This window comes from Mandrillus leucophaeus, unplaced genomic scaffold (assembly GCF_000951045.1).
Source record: "Mandrillus leucophaeus isolate KB7577 unplaced genomic scaffold, Mleu.le_1.0 Scaffold64, whole genome shotgun sequence".
Classification (NCBI taxonomy): Eukaryota; Metazoa; Chordata; class Mammalia; order Primates; family Cercopithecidae; genus Mandrillus; species Mandrillus leucophaeus.
The window spans coordinates 7,427,880-7,440,689 of NW_012106919.1; the positions used below are offsets into that span (position 1 = coordinate 7,427,880).

General features: G+C 40.8%; 1 protein-coding gene across 1 annotated transcript in view; it reads right to left on the reverse strand.

Moving 5' to 3' along the window:
- SPAG17 (sperm associated antigen 17) overlaps window positions 1-12,810 on the reverse strand; it is a 242,530-nt gene that overhangs the window by 18,107 nt on the left and 211,613 nt on the right. Inside the window, exons 44-47 of the mRNA XM_012000865.1 lie at window positions 6,957-7,093; window positions 5,402-5,586; window positions 3,618-3,678; window positions 177-321 (exon numbers count right to left, since the gene is read on the reverse strand). Of these exons, the coding sequence (XP_011856255.1) occupies window positions 177-321; window positions 3,618-3,678; window positions 5,402-5,586; window positions 6,957-7,093 (528 nt within the window). The remainder of the gene's footprint in view (window positions 1-176; window positions 322-3,617; window positions 3,679-5,401; window positions 5,587-6,956; window positions 7,094-12,810) is intronic.

Below are 12,810 nucleotides of genomic sequence, written 5' to 3' on the forward strand. Positions count from 1 at the left end.
TAGATTTGGCTAGGTGCTTTCAAAGATGGATGAAGATACCCTTTGTCTTAATAAATTTAACTCTGATTTTGAAGATAGAATTAATAAAGTAGAGATGCATTTTGACTTCCATGTTTTCCTCACTCGTGTAATTTCTGCACTATATATGATTACTCAAGTTGAACATTAAAGGATATTTGCTTCCACAGGTAGGAACAGAACCTCATGCTCAGTCATAATCTCGATATTGTGAGAGATGTGTGCTGATCCCCTGGCCCCATCCTCTCCAACAGCCATGGCAAATAACTCTATATTCAGTTCTGTCTGCAAACCAGCTGCCACCTATAAGACACAAGGTAGCTTTAGGACCAGACAACTCTCAGTGCAAACCTTGCTTTTAATATGAATTTGAGCAAGTTATTTAAACTCTCTTACCTTTGGTTTCTTAATCTATAAATTTTGCACTAATAAATGGTAGTTATTAAAAGCATTTAGCAGAATTACTTCATAATGAAGATAGAATTCCATTAAGTAAAGGGGACCCAGGGTAAATTGTTGAAGGGGCAAACCAGGTTCTATTTAGGAAAAAGCATAAGGAAGCTAAATGCCAGGTTACTGGAAGTAGAACTGAAGGCAAAATTTTGCAATACTCCTAATTGTGTTAGTTTTTGAATGTCGGTAGTGACTTTCAGTAGTGAAATCTGCAATAGGGGCTACTTCAGATAAAGATCAATTTAATCTAATATAAATATAAATCAGGAGGCTGAGGCAGGAGAATTGCTTGAACCCAGGAGGCGGAGGTTGCAGGGAGCCAAGATCGTGCCACTACACTCCAGTCTGGCGACAGAGCAAAACTCCGTCTCAAAAAAAATAAATACATAAAAAATAAAGAAAGAAAAAGAAAAAATTCACCTAACGGACTTGGTGACTATCATAACTTTCCTACCCTGTTTCTTGCAGGGGTGTCCACTATTTTGGCCTCCCTGGGCCACATTAGAAGAAGGAGAATTGTCTTGGGTCACACACAAAATATACTAACAGTAACGACAGGTGATGAGCTTAAAAAAATCGCAAAACAATCTCATCATGTTTTAAGAAAGTCTAGGGATTTGTGTTGGGCTGCATTCAAAGCCGTCCCGGGCCATGGGTTGGAAAAACGTGACTTTAGGGTATTCCTAATGTAGGCTGCATAAAATAATGAAGCCAGTAGAGGGAGACAAAATTAGTTGAAATGCCCAACTGCTTAGTTCTGAAAACCCATGGAAGAGGATTATACCAACAAAGAAGAAACCTGATACAGAAGGAAGAAGGAACACAGCAAGGTACGGGCATCTTGCCTTGTTCCTTGAAAAGAACACTAGCCAGCAAAGAGAGAGCTATTTATGTTTCTAAGTTGCCTCTCCAGGAGGTGGGTTAAAAAGCAGACTTGGGAACAGTTATCTGGAAAAAAAATAAATCTGAAACGACTACATGAAAAGCAATTAGATACAAATGGAATGTTTTCTTCAATATAATTTTATAAATAGTAGAATTGAAAAAGGTTTCCGTTTTTTCAACAATGTATTTGTGAGCGTATGCATGCTGGAGGATATCCAGCAGCAGACCCTTCTCCTCCAAGTCCAGCAGTTGGAGCAGGGCTGGGTCATGATGAAATTCAGCATGAGGAGAGCTGAAACACAGCCATCATACAGGTTTGCCCAGGCTTTGAGCAGATTCATTTAGTGTTGGCAACTAACCAAGCCGAACAGTGGTTAGATTTACATATGGGGAAGTCTACAGATTATATTTTTTGCCAGAGCCAAAACCTACTATCAAAGCCTGTTGTCAAACTAAAAAAACCTTATAGTATAGAGTGAGCTTCAAAGACTACATGCTGGGTTTTTAGGACCTATAAAGGTTGATCCAACAGCTATTTTGGCTTTTGGCATAATCCCTACTTTAAATTAAAATGAGATTTGCTAACTTCCCAGAACAGTGGAAGAAGGGCTTGTTTTGATTTTTGTCTTTTGCCTTATGTTGTGAAGGTTCTGAAATCTTGACACAGTACAGTGGTGAATTACTTCAGGCCAGTACTTGTGAATTAGTGGATATAATCCCAAAATGTTTCTGTTTGGAGTTTCAGCCTGTATAATACTGTTTTCTGTAGAGCATATTACAGCTAGAAGGGGGCTAAGAAATAATCTGGTCTGAACTTTACAGATGAGGAAAACAAGGCTCAGAGCATTAACTGAACTGCTTGATGGCACAGTCGTGACAATAAGTCAACTGGCTTTGCGCTATCCCAAACCAACCCTTCTGTGTGAGCCTATGACTGAGGATGCTTTAAGAGCTTCAGACTCAGGGAGCATTGGGTGCTTGTTAACAGGACTGGATCCTTTTGTGCACTGTTCTCATAGGCCTATGCGCTCTTCCCATCTGTGATGAGTGGGTCACGCGTCTGCCAGACCAACTCACTTCATTCTGTAACTGAATCACACCTCTCTCGAGTACCCACTATGTGCCTGGCTCTGTGAGCGTCTCATGTGTCTTACTCATTTTTAACATCCTCTGTGCCCTGGCCACTTTCAATGGCATATAGGAGGAACTCAAAATTTGCTGAGTGAAGTATGAAGTAAAAGGCGTGTTAAAGCAGCCAGATGATGCACTGATAAAGACTTCCAAATGTGACTATTATATTTTAGGATGAACTTATGTTTACATCATCCTATATTTCTGAAATTATAATGTAAAGTGAGAATATGCTATTAATATGCATATTTTTTACTAAACATGCCATTTTGGAGGATGTATCAAAGTCAGAATAGGTTGACATTTTTTATTTTGTATTTTCAGAGATCTTTGGAGAAATGAGGCAACTTATGAGTTTAATAAATATGATTTCTTGGCTGGGTGTGGTGGTTCATGCATGGAATCCCGGCACTTTGAGAGGCCAAGGCAGGTGGATAACAAGGTCAAGAGTTCGAGACCAGCCTGACTAACATGGTGAAACCCTGTCTCTACTAAAAATACAAAAATTAGCCAGGTGTGGTGCCATGCACCTGTAACCCCAGCTACTCAGGAGGCTGAGGGAGGAGAAGTGCCTGCACCCGGGAGGCAGAGGTTGCAGTGAGTTAAGATCATGCCATTGCACTCCAGCCTGGGCAACAGAGTGAGACTCTGTCTCAAAATAAAAATAAATAAATAAACAAACAAGCAAATATGATTTCTTAATATAGCATTAAATAATATTATCTGGCAAATACCAAGAGAGCAAACCAGATTTACATAAAATATAAAGAATGGAATAATTATTTTTCAGTTTGCATAAGGATTTACTTTTTAAAACCGTAGTTTTTATACAACAGTACATAACTGTAATACTGAGACAAGTGAGGTGAGCTTCAGAATTGTTTCCATAGCTGGCAGTTTAACTCTGTTTATGCATAGGATCGGTCTCATGGTTACCACATGGAATGAATGCCATCAAGCCACATACTGTATCACTACCAGAAATCTTTTGCTTATGATATTAAAAACATTAGACTTATACATAGTTTAAAATGAATGGGCAGAATGATTTCAAAGCCCACTTCACTGGAAACCTATACATATTCATTTACATGCACGCAAGGACACACAACAGATGACATAGGACTTACGGGTCCAGGTTTGTAAGTCACTTTCAGTCCTGTGCTGGGTGGGGGCTGCTTTACCTTAAACCTACAAGGCAGCAAGATGAAAATAAATTGATGCCATAATGAAAAACAGGAGCAATGAATAAGCTGGGATGTTATAAAATAAGGAAGGTGTTAATACTTGCTACACAGGAGCCGGGGGTCCATACCATTAAAAAAACAACTTTAATATTCAATTGGGAGAAGAATTTGGGGCCCATTTCACAACTGCCTTTCCAACCGTTTTCATCAGCATAAAACGGGCTCCAACCTGAATTTCAACCCTTCGTTACTGGTTGCTGACGAGCAGCCCAGGCTTGGGCAGTGGGACTATTTGGCTGGTGTGTGCATTTCAGCGTAGCTGCCAGCATGAACGCAAATGCTGGCAGCCGGGTCGTTAAGTTGAAGAATAAAGGCTCTTTTGGAAGGCAGTGGAGCATGGGAGCCAGCCTTGCTCTATCTTGGTATGGGGTTTGCATGTTTGAGGAGAGGAGAAACAGAAAGGCTCAGAAAATGTCGAAGAACTTGAAAAGCTCTGAGCTCACACATGGTGCTTATTGATCTCTCTCCCTTCCTGTGGTTTGTGGGTTCTGCTTGAAGGTTAAAGACCTGGAGTAAATTAAAATGCCAAGGAAAGCCTACCTCCACTCTGACCCCAACACTGCTTCTTCCTCCATCAACCTTGCTGTCTGCTCTATCGTGGCTGAATTAACAAGTTGAGGAGTGAAATCTCCAAAACTAAAATTTTATACTGGAGCGACAGGACCCGCACGAATGAGTTTTATTAGTTTGAGGTTGACTCTCTATTTCTCCCCACCCACTTTGTTGGCAACAACCTAAAAAATAATAATGTGTGATTTGGTGGCCTGAGTTCCACATCAGATTGTTTCTCAGGAAGCAAAGGTCATTCCTGAAGCTGGGGATTTGCCTCAACTGAAACAACTGAAATAGGACAGGGATCTTTCAAACTGGATGCTTCTATCATTTTGTCTTATCTGATTTCCAATCATCAATCAGAATCACAAACACTTGTGAAGGACTTACCACTGAACTCTGAAAATGACTGCAACTGAAATAAACATATATTCCATTTTAATGGAAGTAATACACATGCTTATGTTTAAGATAGAATAGTGGACATTTTGTACTTGGGAATGGTTTGGTAGAGGTATATGGTTTATTGATCCAATGGAAAGGTTTGAAATTTCACACAAAAGTATTAGTAAAGCAAGGCATATGGTGGGACTCAGGAGATCTGAAATTTGGCCTCTGCTAACCTATAAGATGTTAAAACAAGTTACACAGTTTCTCCTTTTATAGTAGTCTCATAAGGTTTTTCCCTCCATTATGCAGAAACAATGTAATTAAAAGTGCTTTTCAGATCATACTGTGCAAACAAACATCAGCTGGTATTATTATAGTTAGTGGATTTGAGAAAAAGACTTTCAATTATAGTGCATTAGTAGCTGTAACACTTGTACAACCTCCTCCTTTTTTTCCACTAGTGGAGATCAGGATGTGAGTTGCTTTTACCAAAGTATGAATAATGATGAATAGGAGGGCAAGGAAGTATCTACCATATAATTGGAGCCCGATAAACACTCGCTGATTTGTTGATGAATGAATAAGTGTGTAAATGACTGAATGAATCATGTGAAGATTCAAGGAGTAATTATAGTTCGGTCCAATAAACATTTACTGATGGAGGTGACCAAAGACAAGTCACAGGGTAGGGAAAGGTAGGCAGACCTTTCGTCCCTTGGCCTCACCTGCAGAAGTCCACTCCAACATTCTTGAGCTTTACAACTGTGGCATAGGTATGTCCTTCCTTAAGCACTCCAAACTTCACTGATGACGGGAGAAGATGGAACCCAAAAGGGGATGACTGTGCATTATTAATGGCGGCAGATGCAATAGAGGATGTGTTCACTTTTCCTGCAACAGAATCTTGCACCTTTGCATTAAGGAAAAATTAATAAAATGGTTCTATTTTGAGTTCCCAGGATTAGAAAAAAAAAAAAAAAGGCCCTGTCACCAGAGGAAAATAACTTTTTGGTTGCTGGAGGAAATGAATGTTTATAGTCTCATGTAATCCTTACAACAGCCGTTTAGGGAGGTATTTTAGGCTTTCTTTTAAGGATAAGGAAGTCAAGTTCAGAGAACTGAAAGATAATTGTTCAAGTGGTAAGTAGCATAGCAAAGATTCAGACTCAAGTTTGCCTGATTCAAGAGTCTGTGCTCTTCCATCTGTGCCAGTGGTCATCAAACATTAGCTTCCACCAGAATCTCCTGGAGGACTCATTAACAATAACAGAGATTGCTGACTTTATCCCCAGAGTTTTTCATTCTGTTGGTTGGGGGCAGGGCCCAAGAATTTGCATTTATAACAAGTTCTTAGTGTTGGCAATGCTGCTGGTCAGACAACCACACTTTGAGAACCATTGGTCTGTGCCCTTATTATTCCTCACATCAGCAGCGCTGACATCATCTCAGAGTTTGTTAGAACTGCAGAACCCCATGCCCTACACCAGACCTAGTGAGTCAGAATCTGAATTTTAATAAGATCCTGAGGTAATCCATAGGCACACTAAAGTTTGAGACGTACTGTAATTTTGTCAGTTATATATAACAATAAATTCTGTGATGGAGATGAACACAGTGTGCCATGGAAGAAAAAAAAAGACAATTATCAAAACTGGTGGACTCCAGAAGGTTTCCCAATAGAACTGGGTGGAATCTTAATCTTAGAGGCTCTGAGGAAGGAAGGAGCTTGGTATTTGTAAAGAATGAAATCTACAATGACTGAATTATAGTGAGTTTGACTCAGGGTGAGGGCGAAGAAGCAAATGGGGCCTTGTCCTCATGTTAAGTCATTTGGATTTTATCCTAAGAGTCATGGCAACGGTGGCCAATGATTCCTTTAGCCAGTAGAAGTATGCTGGTAAACTGGCTGTCTGAAAACAATTCTGATTTCTAGTGTTTACCAATTTTATGGTGCAAGTACTCCCAGCGTGGCTGATTTCAAGCTATCAGTGGTTTGATAACTGGCTCATAAAATTTCTCCCAGGAGCCTGTATGAGCCAGCTCCATCAAAGCACTGCCTGTGTTTACATGTGTGAGATGTAAGTTTAAAGAGCTTCATGGTGAGATCAATAGCAATATCAATACGGTCAATAGCAGTACACAGTGGTTGGAAACTATTAACTTCAATGAATCAGAATTACATAAAATCTACAAAAGGAGCAGGATTGAAAAAAATAAAAAATAAAGAATTACATCAAATGCTGATTGGCTGTGGGGCATTTGTTCCCATGTTTGTTTTACCTTTGCAAGAGGTTGAGACTTAGGCTTGGAACTCAGCAAATAACGAGGCAACTTCACTTTTTCTTTTCTTGCTTGTCCCGCAACATCCTGCAGCAAGGACTGGGTTGGAATTTTCACAGGCTCATAAGATTCTGGTTCTGTTAGAGAGAAAGCTTAAATTATGCCACATGGACATTTTATTCAAAGACATTGGAAATAATATCAGAGTATATAAGAACATAAACCAACTTGGAAACTTTTCTTCTTTGCTTTTCAAAGAGCTTATTTATTTTTATTTATTTTATTTAATTTCAATTTTTCTTTTAGATTTACTGCAGGTTTGTTACAAGGGTATAATGCATGATCACGCTGCCCAAATAGTGAATATAGTACCCAATAGGACGTTTTTCAGCCTGCCTCCTCCCTTCCTCTCTCCTTTCAGAGTCCCCGCTGTCTTGTTCCCCTCTTTATGCCCACGAGTATCCAAGATTTAGCTTCTACCCAAGTGAGAACATGTGATTTTGGATTTTCTGTTTCTGCATTAATTTGCATAGAATAATGGCTTGTAGCTGCATCCACGTTGGTGCAAAGAACATGATTTCATTCTTTTTCATGGCTGCATAGTATTCCATGGTGTACATGTACTACATTTTAAAAATCCAATCCATCATTGATGGGCACCTAGGTTGGTTCCACGTCTTTGCTATCGTGAACATTACTGCAGTGAACATGTGAGTGTATGTGTCTTTTTGATAGAAATATTTCTTTTTCTTTGGCTGTATATCTAGTAATGGGATTGCTGGGTCAAATTGCAGTTCTATTTTTAGTTTAAAGAGCTTATTTAAAAGGAGAAAAGTCTTCTGTTAATTCTTGCCTTTTCATTTTACAAAGTGATTTTACGTACATGACCTAATACTGGTCCTCACACAACCCTATAAGGTGGGCAGTACAGATGCTATCAGCATCCATTTTTTAATAAATGAGAAGAATAAGATTCTAAGAAGTCAAGTGGCTTGCCTAGGATGAACTGAATTATACCCAAGTCTTCAAGGTTCCTTCTACTAAATCAACAATATATAATACAATACAACATTAACTCTGAAAGATTTCTTGAAACTAATGAGTAAAAAAAATCCCAATAATTTTGATTCTACTACTACATTTATAGTTTTAAAAAGTGTTTAGTAAGTATAGATAAATTAAGCCATAAAATTAAATCTTCAAATCACTAAATTTGGTGACTTGTTCTTTTCCTCAGTTACATGAGGGAATGAGCAAGTGTAGGAAATCCATGCAGCAGTAGCTGTGTGTCTTTGTTTCACAGATCCAGGAGGTGGAAATAAGAATGGTATTTTAGATCATGGGTAGTTAAAAATCCTTTCCTGCATTCAAATCAGGAAGAGAGGAAGAGGAAGGGGACTAATATTTGAGTGTCCACGATCTACAGGTGAGTGCCACACGTTTTTATACCTGAATGAGGGGGCTCTGGCAGTTATAATCTTGGACTGCTCAGCATTCTTCCCATCCTCCATCTCTATGCAAACTCCTGCCACATACATCTGGTGCCAGGACATCCCTGGTCCCAACCATGAGGAGCAAAGCCCAGTCAATGAGGTCCCATCCCTGGGTATTTCCACTGAAGCGGACAGCGATAACCCCATCTTACATACTAGGTTATGGATCTGGAAGAATCAGAATCTTAGGCCTTTATGGTCATGATCTCTGCCACATGGAAATAACCTGTCCTTTGTAGGAGAGGATAAAACCAAACAAGAACAAGTAGGGATGGGTCATGGTGGAGGCAGGGAGGATATGGAGAGAAACAGGCATTCAGACGACACGAATACTTTCCTGGAAAGCCAGAGTACCTGAAGCCAAATGCCCCTGGGCTAGCACCACAGCCACACAGCCACTTTTCTGTGGTTTGCTTCTGGTCACCAATAAATTTCCTTTTTCGTTGGTGTCGTTCAAGTGAATTTGAATTTAAGTTCTCATGGCTGTAAACTGAAAAGTCCCAACTAATATAGTTGCAGTGTCTTTTTTTTATTTGTTTACCAAAGGAAACAGAGGATCAGAGGATTAAATAACTTGTCCAAGAAACTATAATGAGGGTCAGGGCTGGAATGTGGACCTAAGTGTGTTGGAACCACAAGGAACATGCTCCTTTTACTACTCGGCGTGTCCCAAACCCATTCGTGTATCACAGTCTCCTGGGCTGCTTTTGGAAGAATAGAGATTTCCAGTCCACATGCCAGTAAAGCCCTATTCCTGACCAAAACAGAATCAGAATCTCTGGGAATGGAACTCAGTGATCAGTGTTTTAATGTATTTATTCCCTTTGATCACCATTCTCTGCATAGGCAACCATTCCAGTAGCTTGGTATAGTTTTGGTTCATATCCTTGCCATATGTGTATTACTGCTTTGTGTGCATGCATGTATCAGTCTAAAAGTACTAATTTGTTGCTCATACTATTATTATTAATAGTAAATATGGTATGGAGTTTATCATGAGCTGGGCACTGTGCTAAGTATTTTACATACATTAACTAATTTAATTCTCACAGCCTTGTGATGTATATAGCATTATTTCCCCTTTACAGAAGAGAAACAGGAAGAGATAAAGGGTTTAAATAATGTGCCCAGTGTTCACAGCTATTACACAAGGAGCCCGAATGTGAACCCAGATAGAGCCTGTACTCTTAGCTCTGCTCTGTACTGGACTGACTCCCATAAAACACGCAGATTATTATTCCACTGAGCCTGCCTAGGGCTTCTCCAGGGATCGGGATCATGGGGGAGGGAGTCCTTGAGGGTCTTGGAGCAGTGGCTGATTACCAGCTGAGGTGCTTTAATATTTGAACAACTGGTACAATCCAACTAGTGCATTCATCTCAATATTACTGCTGGACCTGAGCCGACTGAAGAACCAGTAGTGGTTCCTTGTTACCATGCTGAGGAAGGCTGGATTATTTATTCACAATTATTTACTTCCCCTTTGAGGATGACTTCCCTGTAGGTGGAGTGTATTTCTCTGCTCCATTGACTTTGAGCTTGGCCACGGGACTTGCTTTAACCAACAAATGTGTCTGTGGATGGCAGTGTGTGCCAGGCTGAGCAGAGGCTGTGAAGTGCAGCATGTGTTTCTGCTGGTCTCTTCTGAGCTTTGACCCTCTGCTGTGAGGACGGCTTGCCCAGCGTGGTGGCTCCTTGGCTCCTACAGTGTGGCATTCCTGGAATACACCTGAACCTTACCTGCAGCCGGAGGTGTGCTGGTGAATGGTTAACAACTACCTCTCCCAGGATAAACTGCCCTGGTTTGTGCCAGTCTGGGGCAGAGCTGCCATGGACATCCACAGGCCCACAGACTGGCTGTTTTAAGCCACTACAGGATTTGGCGGTGCTTCCATGCAATATTATCACAGTGAGCACTGAACCCACGTTTTTTTTTGCAAGTCCAAACCTTCTCCAGCTGACTCTATTGTATTTTCTGGACATCACCTTGTATTAGTACCAGATAAAAACACTCTTATCTACTTACACTGATTTCCTGTTCATTTCTCCTTTTAAGCTTTTGAACACATTCCTTTTATTCATTTTATTTTAAATAAAATATTCAGGTCGGGTGCGGTGGCTCATGCCTGTAATCCCAGCACTTTGGGAGGCCGAGGCGGGTGGATCACCTGAGGTCAGGAGTTTGAGGCCAGACTGGCCAACATAGTGAAAACCTATCTCTACTAAAAATACAAAAAAAAAAAAAAATTAGCTGGCATGATGGTGGGCACCTGTAATACCAGCTACTTAGGAGGCTGAGGCAGGAGAATCGCTGGAACCCAGGAGGTGGAGGTTGCAGTGAGCCAAGATCGTGCCACTGCACTCTAGCCCGGGCGACAGAGCAAGACTCCCTCTCAAAAAAAGAATTAATTAATAAAATAAATATTCTTTTCTCTTCCCTACATCGGGAATGTAGTATAATATAGAGAATAAGGAGCCTTAAAACTCATTCTAATCCTAGCTCAGTCACAAATTTGTTGTATGATTTTAGATGTCGCTTGAACAGGTTTCAGTTTCCTTAGGTAAAATGAGGGTTGTTGCAGGCGATTCACCTCTTAAATCTTAAAATCTATGAAATTCTGTTTATTTTTCAAGACCATTCCTTCCATAAAGCTTTCTCCATTGCTTTGTGTTAATTCCTTCCTACTCTGAATTTCTTTAAACTTTTTATATCAAAATTTAATTTTCCATTTACAGTGGAGTCATATTATTGTCCCTTATCTCAAGTACCTCGGTACCTGGGAGTGCAGTAGGTGTTTCAAACAATTTATTTCTCCTCCTTCAAAGCTTTGTTTCTTTGAAGCTTGTGCCATCAGACTATATTAGTTACTACTTCTCCAAGTGGTTGTTATTTACTGACCACTCTCGATCATTCCCTTTATTTACTGGTGATTTTAACACCTGAGAGGGTCTCCCACTTTGTTTTTCCTGATGACATCACCTGGATGATCTATCCAACACCCTGTCTTATCTGATTCTTGATCACACCGTTTCTTTATCTTTTCCACCTCACAAAGTCTCATGGCCACATTTTTTACCTTGCCAACCCCGATGATTTTACCATTTCAAACTCTGTTTCCAGCACCCTTTCTGGATTACCACCTCCTATTCTTCTAGCTTATTATTCTGTCATATCCAGCAGGCAATTATTTGACCTCACTGAGGTCTCTCACCAACACTACCACCTTACACAAGCAGTCCCTCCCTTCTTGTTTTGCTTTCCTGCTTATCTGGAAGAGATTTGATGCTCTATCATCATATCCACTCCTTTGCAATCAGACTAGAATTCCCTCATCCATCTTCCCCATACCAAACCTATCAACCTGCTTGAAAATGTATCCCTACTCTCTCTCTTCTCTCCTGTCACTATGGAGGAGGTGACCCTATTCATATCTAAGGTTAATTCTGTCACTCAAGGTTTTCCCCAGATGCCATGTTCTTCCATCTTCTTTAGGATCTTGCGGTCTTGCACCTTAGGTGCCCCTTTCTCTGGCATCATCAGGTTCTCCCTGGTATGGAATTATCATCATTTGCAAATCAATAGGCTCTAGTATGCTTAATCTTTAGAAAAATATCTCTTCCTTGACTACATATTCCTCTTTTATCTGCAATCCCATTTCCTTAGTCTTTTAAGCAAAACTCTAGGGTAAAGCTGTGTAGTCTTGTGCTGCCACCATTCTATTACCCACTTTACTTAGGCTTCAGCCCCCTCCATGCTCTGAAACTGCCCTTGTTAAGTTCACCAGTGATCTCCATCTTGTTCAACCCCACCTTCCTTCCTCACCTTGCTTGACCTTTCAGGGGCATTTGATACACTCAAAACACTCAGTGATTTCACACTCCTGTTATTCTGCTATACCTTACTGGCTGCTGCTCCTTTCCCTTTCCCTTTCCCTTTCCCTTTCCCTTTCCCTTTCCCTTTCCCTCCCCTCCCCTCCCCTCTCCTCTCCTCTTCTCTTTTCTTTCCAGAAGGAGTTTCCCTCTTGTTGCCCAGGCTGGAGTGCAATGGCGTGAAATTGGCTCACTGCAACCTCTACCTCCCGGGCTCAAGTGATTCTCCTGCCTCAGCCTCCCGAGTAGCTGGGATCACAGGTGCATGCCACCATGCCTGGCTAATTTTTTGTATTTTTAGTAGAAACAGGATTTCACCATGTTAGCCAGGCTGGTCTCGAACTCCTGATCTCAGAGATCCGCCCGCCTCGGCCTCCCTAAGTGCTGGGATTACAGGTGTGAGCCACCGTGCCTGGCCTACTGGCTTCTTCTTAATGGCCTTTACTGCCGCTTCCTCTGCCTGACTTTTACCTTCTAGAGTTTGCCTCAGG